The 19,625-nt window shown below is 61.6% G+C and overlaps 1 protein-coding gene across 2 annotated transcripts in view; it reads left to right on the forward strand.

The window, feature by feature from the left end:
• RBM19 (RNA binding motif protein 19) overlaps positions 1-19,625 on the forward strand; it is a 147,263-nt gene that overhangs the window by 80,630 nt on the left and 47,008 nt on the right. For both annotated transcript variants that reach the window (XM_049619290.1, XM_049619291.1), the window contains exon 22: positions 14,752-14,857. In XM_049619290.1, coding sequence (XP_049475247.1) covers positions 14,752-14,857 — 106 coding nt within the window. The remainder of the gene's footprint in view (positions 1-14,751; positions 14,858-19,625) is intronic.

Genomic DNA, 19,625 nt, shown 5'->3' on the forward strand with positions numbered 1-19,625 from the left:
CCCCCCCCCCCACGCACCTTCAGTAAACGTCCCTGGATCCCAGCCGTGGTCATTGGCGTAGCAGGGAGGGGGGTTCTCCCCCGCCAAGGGGAACCTTGTTTCAAGGGAAATCATCCCCCAGAATCCCAGCGTGCAAACCACGCCCAAGGGGCACTTCCCTGGGTCCAGGTGGGGAGGGTGAAACAAGACAGAGCGTCCCTGTGGCCACAGGGACAGCCCCCTGGGAGAGGCACACCGATCCGTGGGCTTCCAGGGCCACCTCTGTGGCTTGGCTCCTTGAAGGTAGGCGGGGCGGGCGCCTCATCTGGAAGACGGAGGAGAGCACACGCACAGTTGTCCGTACTTGCCTGACGCGATGCCCGCATTCGTCGCCTCTTTGTGCGCGCTCGCCGTGGGCCCAGCTGCCCGTGAAGTGCCCCAGACGTAGTATCTCAGTTAATCCTTAGCACAGCTCCGTGGAGCGCCAGGCCGTTGTCCCCATTTTGCAGGTGAGCGAGCCGAGGCACCAGCTTGACCCCCCAGCCTGTGCTCGGCACCCCTACGCACCACCTACGCCTCCGGACTCGCGACGTCTCCCAGCTGGGGTCGGGACCACCCCACACACGGGGCGCCGACTCCCCACCGGGAGCGGGAGACCCCGCACGTGATGCAGACGGGATTTCTCTTCTGCCGGGGGCTTGAGTGCAGCCAGAGAAACCGGGTCTGCTTTTAATTACCTCCCACGCGACCCCAGAAACCTTTGACTGTTTTTGCCTAGCCCAGCGCGTGGCCACCCCCGGGACCCAGGTCACCCCGGGCCTGCTGCCTCGGGAAAAGCTGTGGCCGCGCCCCCTCGTCTTGCACATGGGACAAGGAGGGAAGCGAGGAAGGAGAGGCACGGCCCGGATTGGCACACGCAGCCCCTCTCCTGGCTGCTGCGAGGGAGCTGACAAAGCGTGTGGGGGGCTTTGTGCGTCTCCAGAGACACGAGAATTTATGTCTTCCCTCCTCGCGAACTCTGCAAAGGGTGGCTCCTCGACTCACCGTGGGGACCGTGGTCGTTGCAGACGGGGCCTCCTTCCCTCCGGGGAAGGGGTTTTCTCTTTGCCCTGCACCCTCTGCCTGCAGCTCCTCGGTCGTCCCAGCCCCCAGGTCCTGTCTGGCCCTAACGGGCTGTCTCATCAGGGAGGCGCCTCCCCACCCCACACACCCGGATGCTCCACGGCAGGACCCACACTCACGGTCCTCGCGGTCCCTGCCTCTCCTTCGCCCGCAGGCCCCTCCCGGAACCCGCCCTCCGGAGCCCATGGCTCCGTGCCAGACCCCACACCGCGCGTGGCCCGAGTTCGACACCCGTGGCTCTGAGCCTCTGGTGACCACCTGATTCTCCACCTCCCCTCCCCGTTCTCCGACCGAGCGGAGTTCTGCGTGGGTTCGTTCGGCCCCAAACAAACGGTCCCTCTCGCAAATCTCTTTCCTCCTCTCCCTGCATCCGAAAACTCGCCAGCCACCCCGAGCCTGAGTTGTTTTATTGTTGTTTTCTTTCGTAGACTTTTAAAAATAATATTTGTCCCAGCCAAGGCGAGCGCCTGTCCTCCCCCTCGGTGCTGGTAGGCTCAGCGGCATGAATCACTGTCCTCGCTCCCTGTCCCCTGTCCCCTGCCGTGCCCCCAGGACGGCCTCCAGCGCCTGCCATCGATTGGCCCGCGCTGTGGATTTGCCGCTCTCGCCTTCCTGCAGACATGTCTCGGCCGTCATCCCCTGTGGCCGCAGGCCTGGCTTTTTCCTGGAAGATCAGATGCTGAGGCTCCTCCGCTCTCGGAGGCACACCCCAGCCTCTGGAATGCCGAGCTCTTTAGAAGCCGCTGTCTGTATCTGTCGTCATCTCCTCGGCCTCTTCTGTGCTTCCTCCGTCGTTTGCCTGATGGCTTCCGGTGGCCGGCGGGCACGGCTAGAACCTGAGGAGTTCGCTCAAGGGCAGAAGTGGGCTGCTGTGCCCCCAGGGGCAGGGTGGCAGAGCTGGAAGTCAGGGAGCTAGCTCCACGGGCCTGGGCGCAAGCCCTCAGACAGACCTCCCCTCGCCCCGGGAGGACTGCCGCCCCGTGGGGTTGCTCTGAGCCGTGAAGGTGGCACATCTGGCCTGGCACCAGCCGGCACCGGCCCCCGCCCCGCCCTCTGGCTCTTGTGCCCAGTGGTGTCTACGATCTGGGTCACAAGAGCGGCCAGAAGCAGGGGCACCCGGGCGGCTCAGCCGGTTAAGCACCTGACTCTTGACTTCAGCTCAGGTCGTGATCTCATGGTTCGTGGGATTGAGCCCCACGTCGGGTTCCCAGAAGTGACCAGAAACGGAAAAGCAGAGAATAAGCGAGCGTCCGTTCACAACCCGGTCAGCCAGCAGCCATCAGTCTCTCCAACACTTGCAGGCACTGTCGGCCCCGCCCTGGGGGGCTGGGCGCGCAGTAGTCCAGCAGGGGAGACGGACGTCGGTCCTCACCAACAGTCAGAGGTCACATGGCATTGAGGGAGGGGAGTGGGGCGGGTGGCCGGCGTCCTCCACGCTGGCATTCTCTCTCTCGCGCCGTCTAGCAGGGCTTTGTAGGTCTATGCACTTGCTTCTGCGTTGAGTAGGTCTGTCGCAGGTGGCGAGATGCGGGCCTCTGAGCTCCGTGGGGCCGGACCCTCACCGCTGGGCACGCACCACAGGGATGAGGGTCCCCCAGCACGTGGCTTTGCCGCCTTCTGCCTTTGAGCATCAGGCCTCTCTGAAAATGTCGGGGCGCCTGGGTGGCTCAGTCGGTGAAGCGTCCGACTTCGGCTCAGGTCAGGATCTCGCGGTCCGTGGGTTCGAGCCCCGCGTCGGGCTCTGTGCTGATGCCTCGGAGCCCGGAGCCTGCTTCGGATTCTGCGTCTCCCTCTCTCCCTGCCCCTCCCCTGCTCACGCTCTGTCTCTCTCTTGTCTCTAAAAAATAAATAAATCTTAAAAAAAAAAAAAAAGCCTCTCTGAAAATGTCGACCGCTCAGCGGAAGTCTTTCTAAAACACAGAGCGTCTTTTCCTTCCTTGTACGCGGGGTGCCCAGCCCAGGTTGCCATTCAGGTGCCGGTCAGAGCCGTCCAGGCGTGTTCGCTGTTTGCCCACATGTGACAGGCCCGGACCGCTGCATCTTGGCCAGTAAAGAATCGTGTTGTGGTGGGGTTTCTTCGGCTAATTCAGGGGTTGGCAAAATAAGGCTCGTGTGGCACCAGGCCCCCCCCCACCCCGCCCCTTTACCTGGTTTGGGAAATCGAGTTTTATCGGCACACGGCTGCACCCGTTCGTGTGCACACTGCCTGTGACCCCTCGCTTTCTGCAGTGTCAGAGCTGAGGAGCTGCAAAGCCAAAAATATTTACTCGGTGGCTCTGGACAGAGAAAGCGTGCGGGGCCCCTGGTCTGATCCGTGCCTGTCGCTTGTCACTTCTTGAGGCCTTTTAGGCGCCCGCCTCTATTAACCGCTTTGCCGTTCTCAGCTGCTCCGGGATGAGAAGTTAGATGAGCAAGTTTGTAAAGTAAAAAGCAAACAGGCTTTCAGTGGGCAAGGGGCAGGGGCAGGGGCAACGGCTTGCCCGTGAATGGCGGGCAGACGCTTAGCACGTGGGTGTCGTGGCATCGTCAGTTCTGGGGGCCCCCTGTCTTCCTTCTGGGTCCTCGGGCTTCTAGGCGAGTCGGCAGATGCTGCGTGGCCTAGACAGCACGCGGCCTGCTTTGCTCCGAGCCCCTGGCTCCCCGAGTCTCTGTTCTCGGCCCCTGAGTCGTGGCATTGGCTCCCATCCCATCTATGTTCCCAGGAGGGCTCACTGGACCCGGCCAGGGCCCCTGCCCCTGTCCCAGCCCTTTCTAGAGCTGCTGCCAGGACATCACATGGACTCGCCTGGATGTAGACGTGTGCCACTTTGTGCTCCTCTGGGGAGGTCAGGAGAGGCGGGGCCCAGAGGCCGTGAGTGGGGCATACGTGTTGGTGCACCCCAAGTCCTGCAGGCTGCGAGGCTGCCCGTCTTCAGTCTCCCCAGAGGCCTTCCTGTCGCTCGCTACGTAGAGGGCGGCATTGGTTACTGAGGACTGCTGTTCTGCGCAAAGAACCGGGGGGTTGGGCGGGGGACCGTGCCCGGGAGCCTTCTAACCCCCAGTGACTGTAACTCCCTTCTGCCCCGCATGGCCACCTAAGATCTCTACACAACCCCGCGAGCGCAGTGGAAGTTCTCACATCTGTGGGATCCCTTCCCTTCACCTCCTCCTCCTTCTTCTCCACCTGCCATGCATGTTCCCCAGTTAGGACCCGGGTCACTGGAGACTGGTGCCCTTAGTCTGAGGGGTTATAACAGTCTAGGACTCATTTGGGAGAGAGTGTCAAGCTGATGGGAACCGACTAGAGATGACGGGGATTCGGGGTAGGTGCCGTCCTCCTTAAGGTCCCGAGCCCTGAAATGGATCCAAAGGAAATGCAACTGTCAGGGCCCTTCCGGAGTGTGTGGTGACACGGCAGGGGCAGGAGCCGGCCCCCGGTCAGAGCCATCTGACCCGAGTGTGGGTAGCGGGTGCTCCGAGGTTGAGTGGCTATTTCTCGATTCAGCCTTCCCAGCAGGCCTGGACGTGACCTGGCAGCAGGTGGCATGAGGGGCTGTGGGCCAGTGGGGACGGCGGCCCCGTGCTCGGCCCCCCAGGCCCACCTGAGACAGGGTCCTGCCGGCTGCTCTGTTTTGCCTGGGAGGTCACCCCAGCTTCTCCTGCCCCACTCAGCGTCAGAGGCTTCAGAGTTTGGTGGTATCTTGGGGCCCAGGGGGTCACCCCTTCGTGGTCCTTGCCGGAGCAGCAACAGATTTGGGCAGAACGAAAGGTGTGGAGGGGTCCGCGGGTTTGCCCACGGCGGGTGACTTCCGGGTTCGTCCCACCTGCTTTGATATTCCCTGGGGTTACCGTGGAGATACGGGACTTGGCAGAGGTACTAACAACGAGCAAGATACACAGCGGATCCATTCTTCAACCAGAGTTAAGCCAACAAGAAGGAGGCTGGGCTTGTCTTTTTCTCCCTTTTTCATTTTTTTCCTTCCTCTTCTCCAGCATTTCCTGCACTGAGGATAATGACACCAAAGGGTGTTAAATTGGTTCTGAATGTCCACCTCTGGCTGGCCACATTCTTGTAACGATTTCATTAGCCTGAATTATCCACTTTATTTCCTTGTAATGGGATTAGCTGTACTTGAGGCAGCTGAAGACTAGAGAGGGAGAAAGTGGGGGAGAGCAGCCGCTGTGGATTCCATTAACTCACCCCGGCAGAGGCGTGGAACTGACCAGAACGTGCGCCCCAGGCCAGGGGTTGCGTCTCGCTCCTCTCCCTCCGAGCACGGGCTGATCGGGGGGGGGGGACTCGCTCCGCCCGAGGGGACACGGGGGTGCCTGGGTCTGGCTGAGGGATGCCTCCCTGGGGACAGTTTCTTCCAATTATCTTGTAAAACTGGTGGGTCACGTGGGGAAGACGGAGAATTGCTGCCTTTTTCGGGGCACCAAGAATCACAAGGTCCCATCTGGCTGTCTCACGGCAGCTCTCCGCTAGAAACCCCTGGGGTCCGCCAGGAGGGGCCTGACCGGCCCAGCGGGCTCCTTCTAGCTCCGACCTGAAACGCCGTAGGGCTTGGAAGCCGTCCCTTGCTTGGCACGCCTGCGGATCCTTTTTACGGTCAAGGGCGTTGCCGACACCAGCTTCCGTTTCTTCATTCCCGTTCTACGCCAGGAACCCTGCGTCCAGCAGCCTCGTAGGGCCGGATGATCATTCTTCAGGTGCCGGAGCTGAGCCTCAGAAAGGGGACGTCAGGTGTAGGGCTGGGATCTGAACCCACATCTGACTCCGTGCTTCTGTTCTTTCACTGATGCGGGAACTTGGCCCCTCGCCGTTGAAACCAGACCCCCTGCAGCAGCTCCCCACCGCTCAGAGCCCCTGGCGAGTTAGCGGCTTCACCCCCGTGTGAGTGCTCGGGCCTTCCATGGTTACTACCTGCCTTTCCATCTCCCAAATTACATTTCCCAGCTGCATTCTGAGACATGCTAATAGGTTTTCCTGTTGGCGGCAGGAGGGGTTCAGTTGCCAGATGAGTTTGAAAAATACCAGGTCTTCCCTCTCACTTCCAGATCCATCTTGCATGTACCTAGTACCTCCAAGGCACTGACAAGGTCTGCAGCAGAGAAGCTTGTGAAAGTCTCTTGAACCAGACAGCTCTCAAATTTATTTAATTCCAGGAGCCTTGTTTCCATAAAGTACCAATGACTATCTTTCAGGACTGGTTTGAAAAATCGTTCTTACAAAGTTGCCTCTTACCTTAAAACTATTTTTATGACATTTTCTAAGGACTCTACTCAGGTTTAGCAGACAGTATTCAGCCTTCATTTGCTTCTTAAATCCTTCAGCCATGCACAGATGGACCCCCTCTCTTGCAAGGCCACGGTTAAGAGCACAGGCTTTAGAATTTCATTAGGCCTAGGGTTGAGTCCTGGCTCTGCCACTGAATATATAGCCTTGTGAGTTTTCCCTCAAATCCCTTAAGCAGACTGAGCCTTAATTTCTCCATATGTAACATAGGTGCGTAACTCCTGCTTCACGGGTTGCTGAGGACGGCCTCCAGTTACCCGTGGAATAAACTCAACACCGCTGGGCCCATTGTGTGCCTTCAAAAGGTGCGACCCCCCCCCCCCAAAAACATGGCCTATGACAGCAGGTTGGAGGAACAGGAGAAAAACATTAGAATTTCCATTTCTACTTACTTTTTATCTCATGCTTTCAAGTCTTCTAATACTTAAGTATTTAAAGACGTACATATGCAGTGGAACAGTGGTACATACACGTTTCCGAATCAAAAGCGTATGAGTATCGGTGATGAATGCTCAACGCATGCTCGTTCAGGGCAGGTGTGGCCACAGACTGTCGGTGCCTGGGGTCGATGGCCGTAGAGCAAACCACCCTGGCAAGACCTTCTCTGCAGCTCAAGGAGCTTAGAATCTCACACGGGTCACGTTACCTGAACACAAGCCGGCAAGAGGGCCGCTGGGCCGCAGGGCGCCGGGAGGGACCCAGTCCTGGGTAACACGGAGGTGAGGCAATTCTGTCACTTTGGAAGTAGACCGCCCCTTCCCACCTCTTGGAACCAAATCGGGACCGGGACCCAGATGTGGCGGTGATGATCGGGCAAGCCCACAGGTGCGTCTGCTCATTTGATTTGGGGACACGGTGTCTCAAATGTCTTGGCCTTGTTGCCAGTATTTAAAAATCTCATTCCTCAGGGGCACCTGGGGGGCTCAGTCGGTTGAGCTTCTGACTTTGGCTCAGGTCGTGATCTCGCGGTTCGTGGGTTCGAGCCCCGCGTCGGGCTCTGTGCCGAGAGCTCGGAGCCTGGATCCTGCTTCGGATTCTGTGTCTCCCTCTCTCTCTGCCCCTTCCTGCTCATGCTCTGTGTCTCTCTCTCTCAAAAATAAATAGAACATTTAAAAAAAAAAAAACCCTTTTTTAAAAATCTCATTTCTCAGAAGAATCTCGACTGTAGGCCTGTTTAGAGGAAAGAACAGATCTGCTGTTCCTGGGCCCACGTGTCCAGCTGGCCATCCAGACTGGGGCCGAGTGGCCCCTGCCCCCTCTAGTGGAGCAGTGGCCCTGAACCTAGGGCAGATCAGACTCCCCTCCCCTGTGCCCATGTGTCCTCTCTCTCTCTCTCCATCTTCCCTTCCTCTCCCCTCCCCTCCTCCCCATTCATCAGTCCGGCCTGGAAACAGCTCAGCCAGGATCACCCAGCTGGTGAGGGCAGAGCCAGGCCAGACCTTCCATTTCCCAGGGCCACGTCCCCTCCTGGCAGGAGCCTCTCGAGAGAGTCCTCGGGCCCCGGCTCTGATTCAGAGATACCATTTAACTGCTCCTCCCCAGGATTCCTCATCTAGAAAACGAGAGGGTCACGCTTGCCTGGAAAGGACCCCGTGAAAGGCTATTGAGAAAAGCTAAATGCTGTTCCCTGTGCCGCTTTTCTCACTTTCTCGGAAACCGGGCCATTTTTCAGCCTCCAAGAGGCAAAAATGAAAGGAAGGCTGGCTCCCGATGGTGAGCAGGTAACCTTTCCGCATCCGGCTCTCACCGTGATGAGTGGTGGGTAATTGGAAAAGTTCAGTCTAACAGCCACCCTTTAACAAGAGAGCGAGCGAGAACAAAAGAGGGAGAAGCTGCACGCCTCAGTCTGCGTCCGCTAAATGTCCCCGAGAGCCCGTGCCCCACGAGGCTCCAGGCCACAGCGTGTCTCCGCTCACCAGGCAGCCTTCGGGGGGGAGCGGCGGCCGCGAGCCTGCCTTCCCGTGCCCGCCCCTTGGCCGAGGCCGTCTGCACGGACCCGCGTCCGCCCTTACCCAGCACGGCTCGCTTCTGAACCTCCCAGTCTAGGGACCCGTCCCCTCGGAACTTCTTGAGTCGGCCCCGTCTGTACTTCCTGCTGTTTCTTCGCCGCAGTCGAAGGGGTGGATGTGGGTACCTGGGGAGGGGCACCGGCCCGGGGGCCAAACGCTCCTTGTCATAAGCTGTGGCTGTGGCCCGTGAAGACGCGTCCTGAGGACAGAAGGACTGAGTGTCCTGCCCCCACACGTGACTGCGTGGCCACAACAGCACAGGCACGGGGAGGACAGGGACCTGCAAGTCAGGGAGGGCCCACGGGTGCCGGGTGGGTGCCCGGATGGTGGGCGTGTGTGCGAGGCACGACCTCTGCCGTCTCAGAGTGTTCTTTCTGTTTCTAGAAGAGGGAGGGCAAGGACAAGGAAACAAGCCATTTCCTCGGTGCGCAGGTGGGACAGTGGCCGGCGAGGGGGGCGAGGGGGGGTGGGGAACATTCAGCGGAATGGCCTCTTTGGAAAGGTGGCATTTGAGCAGAAATCGAATGACGGGCAGGAGCTGATTGTGGGAACGTCTGGGGAAGGAGAGGTCCAGGTAACAAGAAGGGTGAGGTCAAAGGTCCTGAGGTAGGCTTGAGTTTGGTGGCTTCAGGAGCAGGAGGAAAGCCAGTGTTGTTGGATCAGCCTTCCTTTCCCCGTTTGTGAGGCTGGAGGTTCGGACAAGGCTGCCTGGATCAGAGGCTTTGGTTTGGACGCCCCGGCTGGGGGGTTGGGGTGATGGGTCCTGTCCCGCAGCCTCACGGTACTGCAGACATCACCTAACGTGGACGGAGGGAGGGGTTTGCCTCGAGGTGGCCCGTCGGCCTGTCTCTCCTTGCCTCGGCAGGGCAGAGAGGGGCCCGCCGCCCGCCTGCCGGCTCTTCCCCGTCAGGCGAGCGTCCCCTGAGACCAAGGCTGGTGTCTGGGCCCCTGTTGCCTCCCTCCGAGCACCCGGCACACAGGGAGCGTTTAGCTGGCTGTTGGTCCACCAGACAGCACCCGTAAGCCCTGCGTGATCCAAGGCACGAGGGGCCAGGCCGCCCACCTTGAGCCCGGCGCGGCTCATTGCCGCCCACGGGACCTGGGGCCAGACCCTTCGCCCCCTGGGGTACGCAACGACTGGCTGAGCGGCCTTGGAGAAATCACATGACTTCTCTGAGCCCCATCTGCTCCGTTTATCAAACGGGAGCAGCCGTGCCTCGCTCACGCGGCTGCCGTGAGATCCTGTACAGCAGGTGTTTAACATGCCGAGGGGCTCGTAGCCTGGAGTGCTGGGGGAACGGACGGATGTGCCGTGCGTGTTGGAAAAGGGGCCCTATTTGAAAGGCTTTTTTTCTTTTCTTTTCTTTTCTTTTCTTTTTTTTTTTTTTTTTTTGCCAAGAGATTGAGCCCTTTCTTCTTCCCTCCAGAAGGAAGAGAAGGAAGCTTCGGGCGGATTCTTATCGCAAACCGCCCCTTCGTCCTGTTGCGACCACGCTGTTGTCTGACTCTGCGTCCCTCGGGTGACGGCTGATTCTTTTTTTTCCGTCAGCAGTGCGCTGAGCACAGGTGGAAGAGAAGTCATGCCAACAAAGTTCCCCACGTGACTCAGCACTTGTGCTGGGGTTGCCGGTTCCTCTGGCAGAGCTAAATAGGGAGGCGGAAAGGACGCACATCCTGGGGACAGAGGGGCCTGGGCTCTTTGTCAAGGTGTGCCCGACCCCCACTTGGTGTCAGCGTGCAGGCCAGAGGGTCGGGCTGCCTCCCAGCCCCCTCATTAAGCCCCGGAACCCAGGCACCAGAGCAGCTGTACGGCTGTCAAGTTGTGCATCTCTGGAGGGTTCTGTCTGCCTCCCCCTCACCTTCCTTTTCTCACTCCTTCCTCCTGATCCCATCGCTTCAAACAAGGAGGGAGCGGACGATTCATCCGTTTTCAGTAGCACAGCCAGAGGGCCCCAGCAGTCGCCGGCCAGGGCTGTGGTCCGGCCACGGGGTGTGCAGCGTGTGCAGAGGGAGGACGTCCCCGCATGCACACACGCACGCGCACACACACACGCACACATATTGTGCCTGCGTTCGGGCCTGTGTGCAGACATGATTTGCATGCCCAGACCTGTTTACGAGGGCCGGGCGTAATTGGCTCGCCTCGCTCAACACCTCGCGCCCCCCCCACCCCTTCGACCCCTCTCCCCCCTCCCACCCCTACCCGCCTGGGAAGAAATTAGAAACGTGACAACAAACTCCGGTTGTGGCAAACCCACCGACCGATCTGCCGGCAGTCGTGTGCTCTGGGTGCGGCGGGGGGTGGGGTGGGGGTGGGGGGGCCGCCGCGTGGGGGAGTAATTGGTGAACCCAAGGTGAATGAAATAATTGGAAAAGTGAGGTGCGAGTTTGTTATGAAGTGTGAGCGGGTGGGGGAGGGAAGGAGAGCCGTGTTTAAAAGCCCGGTATGTCCTCTGTATTCACAGCTTCTGATACAGTAATTGCTATTTTGTGGTTTCTATTATCTACACAGTGGGGAGCGTGCGCGTCTCCTTCCCCGAGCGGCAGGGTCTGGGCTGGGGGGGAGTTCCTGGGTGCCCTGTGATTCTCCTCCCTCTCTGGTCCCTGGCGGCCCTGCCCGGCCTCCCCCAGGCAGCGGCCTCTGCTCCCGGGGGGGGGGGGGGGGGGGGGGGGGGAGCGTGCAGAACTCCCTTCAAAAGCCACTCTTAAAAATGGCTCCGTGGACCTTCCTGTCAGATAAGAACCTTAATAATGGCTGGTATTTATATATCGCTTATCTCCAAGGAGCTAAAGGTACTTCATCGATTTCCCCCCCCAACCTTTTTTTTTTTTTTCTTTTTAATTCTCTTTCGATATAGCTGCGAGATCATTAGCATCAGCCTTATATTATCCCGCGCGGTGATAGAAGCATCCAGGACCATCCACCTTCCCCAGCATTGTCCTCCGGCCGGAGGAGCGGCAGCCGTGAGAAAGCGCCCGCCCGGCCGTGGGACGGGGACAGGTCGCTGGGCCTCCCGGCCGCTGGTTTTCTCACCTGGGGAAACAGAGGCAGCGACATTACTGCCCTCCAGTCATGACACCTAGAAACCGTGTTCGAAATTTTTCTTTTAATGTTTATTTATTTTTGAGAGACAGAGAGAGACGGAGCGTGAGCGGGGAAGGGGCAGAGAGGGAGGGAGACACGGGATCCGAAGCGGGCTCCAGGCTCCGAGCTGTCGGCACAGAGCCCGACGCGGGGCTCGAACCCACGAACGGCGAGATCACGACCCGAGCCGCAGTGGGATGCTCAACTGAGCCGGCCAGGCGCCCCTGGAGTCTGTCCGTAAAAGGCCGAGCACCTCACAGGCATTCGGGCATCGGCGCCTGGGGCCTCGGCAGCAACCACCGTGTCTTGAAGCCTTGCCTGTTCATGTCAGGGCTTCCCGGACCTCGGGGAGTTCCTTCTAAGATGGAACCCGACTCTTGCAGCTGCCCCTTCAGCCTCAGCTCTCTCTGGTGCCGTTCTCAGAAGGGAGGGAGAAACACGTTCACATAACCGTTTCCCTGAGCCCTGGAAAGGACTAGGGATTTCCGAAAGGACCAGGGCCTTTGGACACGGTATTTCACGTGTGCAGACAGGGGCCGTGACCTCCCCAAGGCCCCCCCCTTGGATCTCTGCACGTGGTCCCTCGTGGATCCAAGGGCACCCCTCTGCCGTGCACCCCGCCCCCCACCCCGCACCAAGCTCTCAGTGCCACGTCCTCCCGGCCCCGTAAGCACACCGCCTTCCGCCTCTCCTCATCAGCTTTTCTCTCCACCTTTTAATTATTTTCCTTGCCTTTCTCCAGACCCTCAGCTGCTTGCCATGCACAGAACGTCCACAGCTTGCAGTGCGCGGCAGAGGGAAGAATTAACCTCAGCCGTTTTCCTCTCCCCCTCCCTCTCTCACGCACACGCTCACATGGGCCAACTCTCCAGAAATCAGGGCTACGGGGAGACCTGGGCAGAGGCCACCGGGACCATCGAGGGACAGGATGGTAATCCGTGGGGGCAGAGGCAGGAGGCTGGCACATGGCATGAGTGGGAGGAACTGGGACCCTCCGCGCCCCCGCCACTCCTGAAAGTGGACGGCCCCCGTCCAGACAGTTGAAGGAAAACCGAATGCCATGCAAAGAGAGCTCCGGCTTAACATCAGACCCGCCCGGATTCACATCCTAACCCTGCCACTTGCTAACAGGAGCTGCTGCCTCCCTGAGCTCAGTCTCCCCATCTGTAAAATGGAGGTGGGGAGACTAATTCACCTCGGTGCTGTTCGTACGTACCCCGTGGCCTGTTTTCACGCAGTCCTCGGCACGTCCCCGTGCGTGTCGGCGGCTAGGTACGGGTGGTCGTGTCTGCGGTCCCGGGCTCCTGTGTTCTTGCTTGTTCATCCCACTGAGCCGGGCCCTGGGCTCCTCGCTGCGGAGCCCCTGATAAGCAAGATAGGTGTGGCTTCTGCTGTTGCAGAGCTGAACTCCATCCAGCCTCAGGGGGAGGCAGAGGGCACCCTGGTGTCCACACCAGTGCCCTGGTTGAGAGGCACGGCGAGCCCGCCAAGGCCGGCAGGAGCCTGGAGCCTGGGGCAGGGAGGAGGGAGGACCCCCACACCCATCGGGGGTCCGCACCCTTGTCGGTACGGCACCCCGCACGGCCTGGGCACATGGGTGCTCACCGAGGCCTTCTCTTACCAGTCTGACCGCTGTCGCGGTCTGGTCCTCGTGCCCTTCAGGCACACCCTCCCTGCAGCCCCCCGTGTCCCTCTGAAGCACCCAGAGCCAAAGGACCATTTACCCAGCAAGCCTGCGAGAAAGCTCTGCCATCCCCCTGCCCACCCGCCCTGGCCGAGGCCCCGGGGCTCCCGCGGAGGAGGAGAGGCCGCGTCTGTCTGTCATGGGCTGTGTCGGCCTTTAGGTGGCACAATAAAGCAGGGTTTGCAGGCTGGAGTCCTCCCTCAGCCCTCCCACCTCACCTTCCTGCTTGTCCCCACCTGCCCAGCCCCTGGGCCCCAGCCCTGCCGCCTGAAGGAGCCAGAGAGCCTCAGCCGGGGCGGACAGACCGACAGGGCCCCACCGCCTGCCCCCTCCAGCCCCTCCCCTCCCCGGGAGGCTGGCCCTCTCCCCAGCCTGGGGGGAGCCGCGGGGGGAGCTCCGGGCAGACGTGCAGATTCATTTTGAGGATTCATAATGCCGCATTTACCCACCATCCTGCCTTCGGAAATTGGGCCGGCCGATGCCTGGTCATGCTGGCAGGGCCGCGGGTTAACGCCTCGGATTTAGCTTATATCGTTTCACGAGGGCTTACGGCCTTTACTGTGTTTTTCACCCAATCGGTCTTTGGCCCTGAAGCATCCTGGGCCGTTGAGCCCGCGTGTGCGTGTGTGCCCGGGCGCCCGCAAGTGTGTGGAGATTTTCAAATACAATAACAGCTCTTCAGACGCCGCGCACATTAAATATTTATTGGCAGCGATTTGTGCATATATATTTGATAAACGGACGTGAGGGTGGGGTTGGGGCTGGGAAGTGAGACAGGAGGGCCAGGCAGGCCTGATCCTTTTGTCCGGGAATCTCTCACACGCTTATCTGGGAGGAGAGGCCGGTTCCGGGGCTGGGGTGAGGGAGGGCAGGGGATGGTCCGAGCTGTGTTTACCTGTTTGATCCCTGACGGCGGGGGGGTGGGGGGGGGGGCGCGACATTTTCTTCCCTAGAGCTTTGCCTGATTTGGGCTTAGCAGATCTCAAAACTAAAGCGCAGAGGTAGGGGAGGTGGGGTTTCGAGGGAGTCGCGGCGCCTGGTTCCCGCGGGGAGCACTGAGGAGACACCCCGCGTCCCGGGGCCGGGAGAAGAGGCTCATCCTGCTTGCTCAATGCAAGCTTGCTGTGTGCTCGGCTCAGCCGTGCAGGCGGATTCAGGTCAGGAGACCCTCCTCCCGCGTCCGGATCCCGGGCCCTGGCCCTGCCTGTGTGGGGCTGCGTTCCCCCAGCCCACACACGCCTCCTGCCAGATCCTCAGCCCCACAGGCGAAGGGAGGCCGAGGGTGCCAGCCTGTCAGAGGAACCGGAAATTCTCCATCCGTGTCTCCATCCCCATCATCCCTCCCTGCCCAGCGGGAAGGCCGGGATCGGAAAGGAGACGGCCAGGCACGCCCTGAGCGCGAGCCGGCCGGTGGGGGAGGCGACACCAGTTTACGGTGTGTGTGCATGTGCGTGCACGCACGGGTGCACCTGCGAGCACTTGTCTTTTCTAACCAGAGGGGATGAGTGTGTAAGCTGGTCCTGCCCTCACGCACACACCCCAGCCCCTTTGTGGGCCCCAGTCCTTAGCTCTCCTGTGCTTTGCCCTCTGTCTCTAGCACCTTCGGGGAGCTGAAGACCGTCCGCTTGCCGAAGAAGATGAGCGGGACAGGCTCGCACCGAGGGTTCGGCTTCGTGGACTTCCTCACGAAGCAGGATGCAAAGGTGAGACAGTGTCCCCCCCCCCCCCCCACTCTCCCACCTGCCTTCCGGGCCCCTTGTAGAAGCAGCGAAACGCCTTAACGGATGTGGGCATGTCCCTGCCCCGTGGGGTTTTCCTGGTCTTTCCCTGACCCCGCCAATCTGTGCAACTCCCTGGGAAGGCAAGACCCTGGGTTTTGTTTGGAGGAGGGGGCAGACCTGTGTCCCCCTCCCTCCCTCCCTCCCTCGCCCGCTCACGTGACAGAAGCAGGAACCTGGGATACAAAGTGGGGGAGCGAGTGGGTTTCCCAGGCCTCCCCAGGTCAGCCAGAGTTCCCGGCTGCGAGCGCCCCCCGAAGGCAGGGTCCACGGGGGCGGCCCTGGGAGAGGAGGCTCCCACGGGGACACGTGTCTTGTCCTCATCTTCCCGCTTGTGGCCGGGGCCTGCCGGAAGGTCTGCCCAGGCAGGGGCTGCTGTGCAGAGGCACAGGTACAGAATTCTCCAGAATTCTCCTAGGAGGCAGAACGCCTCTCGTTTCTGAAGCAAGGCGGCCTGTCGCGATCTGGGCCGGGCGCAGCGCGGCCGGGGTGGGTGCCGGGCCCAGCCCGGCAGCAGATGTGGGAGCGCAGGCTGTGTGGTTGGGGGGTCTGGCTGTGTTCGCGGCCACTGAATCCCCAGGGCTCCCTCACGAGCCTGCGCGTTTCTCCCTCTGTCGGCCTCCCCTCTCGTCAAGGGTCCGGGGAAAGCGACGGGCGGGCCTCACCCACACTGGGACCCCCTCTGCTTCTCACGAGACCTCCCTGGGAAAAGCAGAGTTATTTGTTAGAATCACACCCGTCGGCCTTTAGCGAGCTGCCATTGCCAGAGGCCCAGTGGGCGGAGCCGGAGGTGACATCTCGGGGACACAGCTGCGGCCTTTGTGGGCCCTGGGAACACGCACAGGCACGGAGGGCCCTCCCGGGACCTCAGGGAGCCTCGCCAGCCACCTTTGTCTCAGCGTCTTGAACTCAAGTGCCTGTTTTGTCCACACGTGGCCGCGTTTGTCCGGACATCTGCTCTCCTTTCTTCTCGGCTGGCAGCCTTTCCCTTGCCTCCTGTCCGCGGCGTCACCCCCTGCGTGCGGCACGCGGGCACCTCTGGGGGGCGGGGGGGGGGACCCGCATGCGCTCAGAGGGGAGCCACGAGGGGAGCCGTCCAGGGCACCTTCCTGCCGGCAGCTGGGCTCCCCTAGCCCTGCCCCGTGCCTCAGTTTCCTCATCTGACGGTGCGCATGAAACCCTGGCCCATAGTGCTGGAGACAAGTGAGTTATTTCTTCCCCCTTCCCACCAGCCCTGCTCCGTCGAGAGCCGGGGTGTCTTCACCCCAGACAGAGGGAAGGGAAGTGCAGGGCAGTGTTTCCTCCCCAGCCTGCCTAACCCTAACCCTGTTGGGGGGGCCTCTGGGGGGTTGGGCGGTGAGGGTACAGAGCTCTGGTCGCCTGTTTGCTCTCAGGGTTCCCGCGTGAGATTGTGACCAGGGAAGAAAGAGCAGGGGGTTCACCCCTCACCCCCAAGAGAGTCCTCTGATGAGGGGGCTCATTGGTGGAGGACAGACTCTGAAGCCAGACGGCCTGAGTCGGGACCCTGGTACTGCCCCTGTCTGCCGAGGGACCTCGGGCAAGCGACTGACTCACGTTCTGCGTGTTTCAGCTTCCGCGACGTTTACGAGACGGCGAGAGGATTTTCCTCCCCAAGCTGTCATGAGGTTTGGGTGGGGGCGATGTCCTCGGAGTGGCGCTGGCCCCGGGAGGAGGAGGGTGGCGGTGGTGACAAGGGAGATGCTCTCAGAAGGAGGAGGGGTAGGACAGAACCGAGAGAAAAGGCGTCGGAGCCCCCCAGCTGGAGGGCGTGTCCCTTGCACACGGCGGCCTCTCTCCAGGGCTGGGGCTGATGTCACAACCGATGTGGCTCCTGGAGGCTCAGACCCGGCGTGGGCTCCCAGCCTCCAGCGTCAATGGCCGCGTTGCCGGGACGCGGTCGGTGGCAGTTTCGTTCCCTGGGATCTCCGGGGCAGGAGGGGCGCCTCAGGTAGACGGGGCGGCGTTCGGCCCCAGAGCCGGGCCGCAGACGTGACTTCCGAAGGCCGGCACGGCGCCCGGGGAGTCACGGAGGTGGCTCCTCTCCCTCCGTCCCTTCCCCGCCTTCCGCTCTGGCCTCCAGGCGGAGAAAGGGCGGCCGAGGACAGCAGGGACTCAGCCCGCGGCCCCTCGGGGGTTGGCCCCTCTGCCCCTCGCCTCCCACAGGCGGCGGCCGGGCTCCTGCGTCCCCGCCGCAGCCCTTCCTCTGGGCGCACGAGGACCGGGGCCCCGCATGCCCGCCAGCGTGCGAGCCGGCCCTCCACACGGCGTGGACCCAGCAGGAGCGCGCCTTCCCCGCACGCCTCCCGTTGCTCTCTTTGCCTCCCGGGGAAGCTGTGCCTCCCTCTCCTTCTCCGTGTCTGTCTGGACAACTTCATTGTCTTCCGAGTGGCACGGTCAGCACCCGCCACTGACCCAGGGGGCCGCGCGCACTGCACGCCGACGAACGCGGTTCTGACTGCCGCACGTGTCGAGCCGGCTCGGGGCGGGGCGGGGGGGGGGGGGCGTGAGTCTGAAGACGGGGTGCAAGGCCGCGAGGAGACGCCGAGGAGAGCACCCCGAGACCTTTACTCCCACAGAAGGAATTGGTGGGAGTGCCGGGGGGACGCGCCTCACCCCCATCCCTCTGGCGGGCTCCCCCTAAGTGGCCGTCCTCTTTCGGAAGCACTTGGGGAAGGAGGAGTCCTCCTCCTTCAGAAGCCTTTCCGGAGCTTGACTGATCCCTGCCTGACCCACCTGCACCCCTCGCGAGGGGGTTCACTCCCACTGCCCGGCAGGACACCCTCCGTGGGGATGGAAGGCGTCACTCTTGGCATCGGCCACCCGGGAACCTGGCATCAGAGCCTCTCCTGGGGGCCCCGGGCCGTGCTCAGATGGGAGGAAAGGAGGAAGGGAGGGGAGGGTGAAATGGGGGGGTTGGTACCAGGGGAGAAGGGAGAAGGGAGAGGGTAACGGACAGCTGGGCGTTCCGTGTTGAGTCTGGGAAGCAGTGGAGAAACTGATAGTCTCTGGCCAGGGGCCGGGACCCAGATACGTTGGCTCCCAGGACAGTGCTCCTTCCCCGGCATCAGCCAGCCCCCTCCACCGGCTGGCCGAGGTGAGAATTAGCCCCGGTCCGCCCCTCGAGGCAGCCCCTCGGCAGCCCGCCCATCTGCGCCGTCCCTGCACCCTGCACCCCTGCACCCTGAGTCCTCTGACCTTCCTCCACGACACTGCCTTCCCCCCGCCCGTGCATCATCAGGGACTTTGTCATCCGTCAGGCCCCTCTGGGGCAAGCGCACACCCCCAAACCGTGAAGAGAATCCTAGCACGAGGCTCCGCAGAGGCTGTCGTGGCAGAGCTCAGGGTAACCAGGCAACTGATGACAATAGTCAGAGGCCCCTGCGACCGACCGCACCGGCTTTTGTACGTGATATATACACCACACGCGCACTGTCTCATCCCAACTTGCAGCGGCCCCGGGAATCGGGCAGGAGATTTGCATGAGTCCCTCCCGGTCTCCGCACGGCCGCCGAGCTCTGTCCGTGCAGCCGCTGCAGAGCCCCGTGGACCGATCCCCGCGAAGCCTGGCGCTGGCCCCCGGGGCCAAGGCGCTAAGCTGGAGGAGACCCGTCTACCCTCATCACGGCCTCGGTGAGCTGGCACGTTCCCCCTTCCTAGGTCGTTTGTCAGCCCTCGGAGTCCTAGGCCCTCTGAAAGTGCCCGTGTTCCCTAAAACTCCGGGGGCGGTGAGGCGATGTCTTCCAAAGAACCTACTCCCTCGAGGTAGAGGGGGGCAGGACAGAGGCTGACGAGGAAGTCAAGGACGCAAGCCATCCCAAATGCAGTGGTCTTTCCCCGGGTGGCCTGGGTCTGCACTTATGTGCACGGCTGTCTCCCTGTCTCAGGTGCCCCCGTGGCTCTCTGGGCCCTGATGTTTCCGGAAGGGCAGCATCTTGGCGGTGATCAAAACTGTCAACTTCTAGAAGCCTGTCTTTGGCTGCTGGGCGTTTGCGTTTGTCACGTCTTGTCCTCCCGGGACTTAGGAGGTGAGTGGTAGGTGGCATTGGAAACTGAGGCTCAGAGTGGTGACGTCGGTCAGCCGGGGTCATGCAGCCAGAACCGGGCAGAGCTGGGCAACTCTGCGTGCTGACCGGCTGCCGCAGCCCGTGCGTCCAGGGCGCTCCCCGCCTCGTCTGCTCGTTCGCTTGAGCTGAGTGCCGGCCCCTCCTGTCCCCAGCATGCCCGCCACTGCCCACCCCAGCACCCAGGGGAGAGGACGACTCACGGATTAGAGCCATTTCAGGGGGAGGGGCCGGAGCATCTCTGGGGAGCACGCCCAGAAGAGTGAGTGCCCCGGCATCGGACCCATGAGCGCACGAGTCCAGCCCTCCCGAGCCCGAAGCAGCCTGGCCCCAGAGAGGCCACCGGTAGCCACCGGGCTTCTGTTTAGCAGCTGCCCCCACCTCCCGCTTTGCGCAGAGCAGGCTGGTCCTGCAGGAGGAAAGCAAGGCCAGCCTGGAAGAGAAGGGATGGGAAGGATAGACTCTCAGCCCGGAAACCGGAATATTAATTTTTTTCCCCATGCAGGCGCCTTTAATTTCCCCTCCCCGAGCTCGCCGCGCCTTTGTACTTTTGCAGTTGTGGCTGTTTTTATTTGCCGCCGCTGCTGTTGTTTTAAAAGGTCTATTTTCAC

The sequence above is a fragment of the Panthera uncia genome (genome assembly GCF_023721935.1).
Source record: "Panthera uncia isolate 11264 chromosome D3 unlocalized genomic scaffold, Puncia_PCG_1.0 HiC_scaffold_8, whole genome shotgun sequence".
NCBI lineage: Eukaryota > Metazoa > Chordata > Mammalia > Carnivora > Felidae > Panthera > Panthera uncia.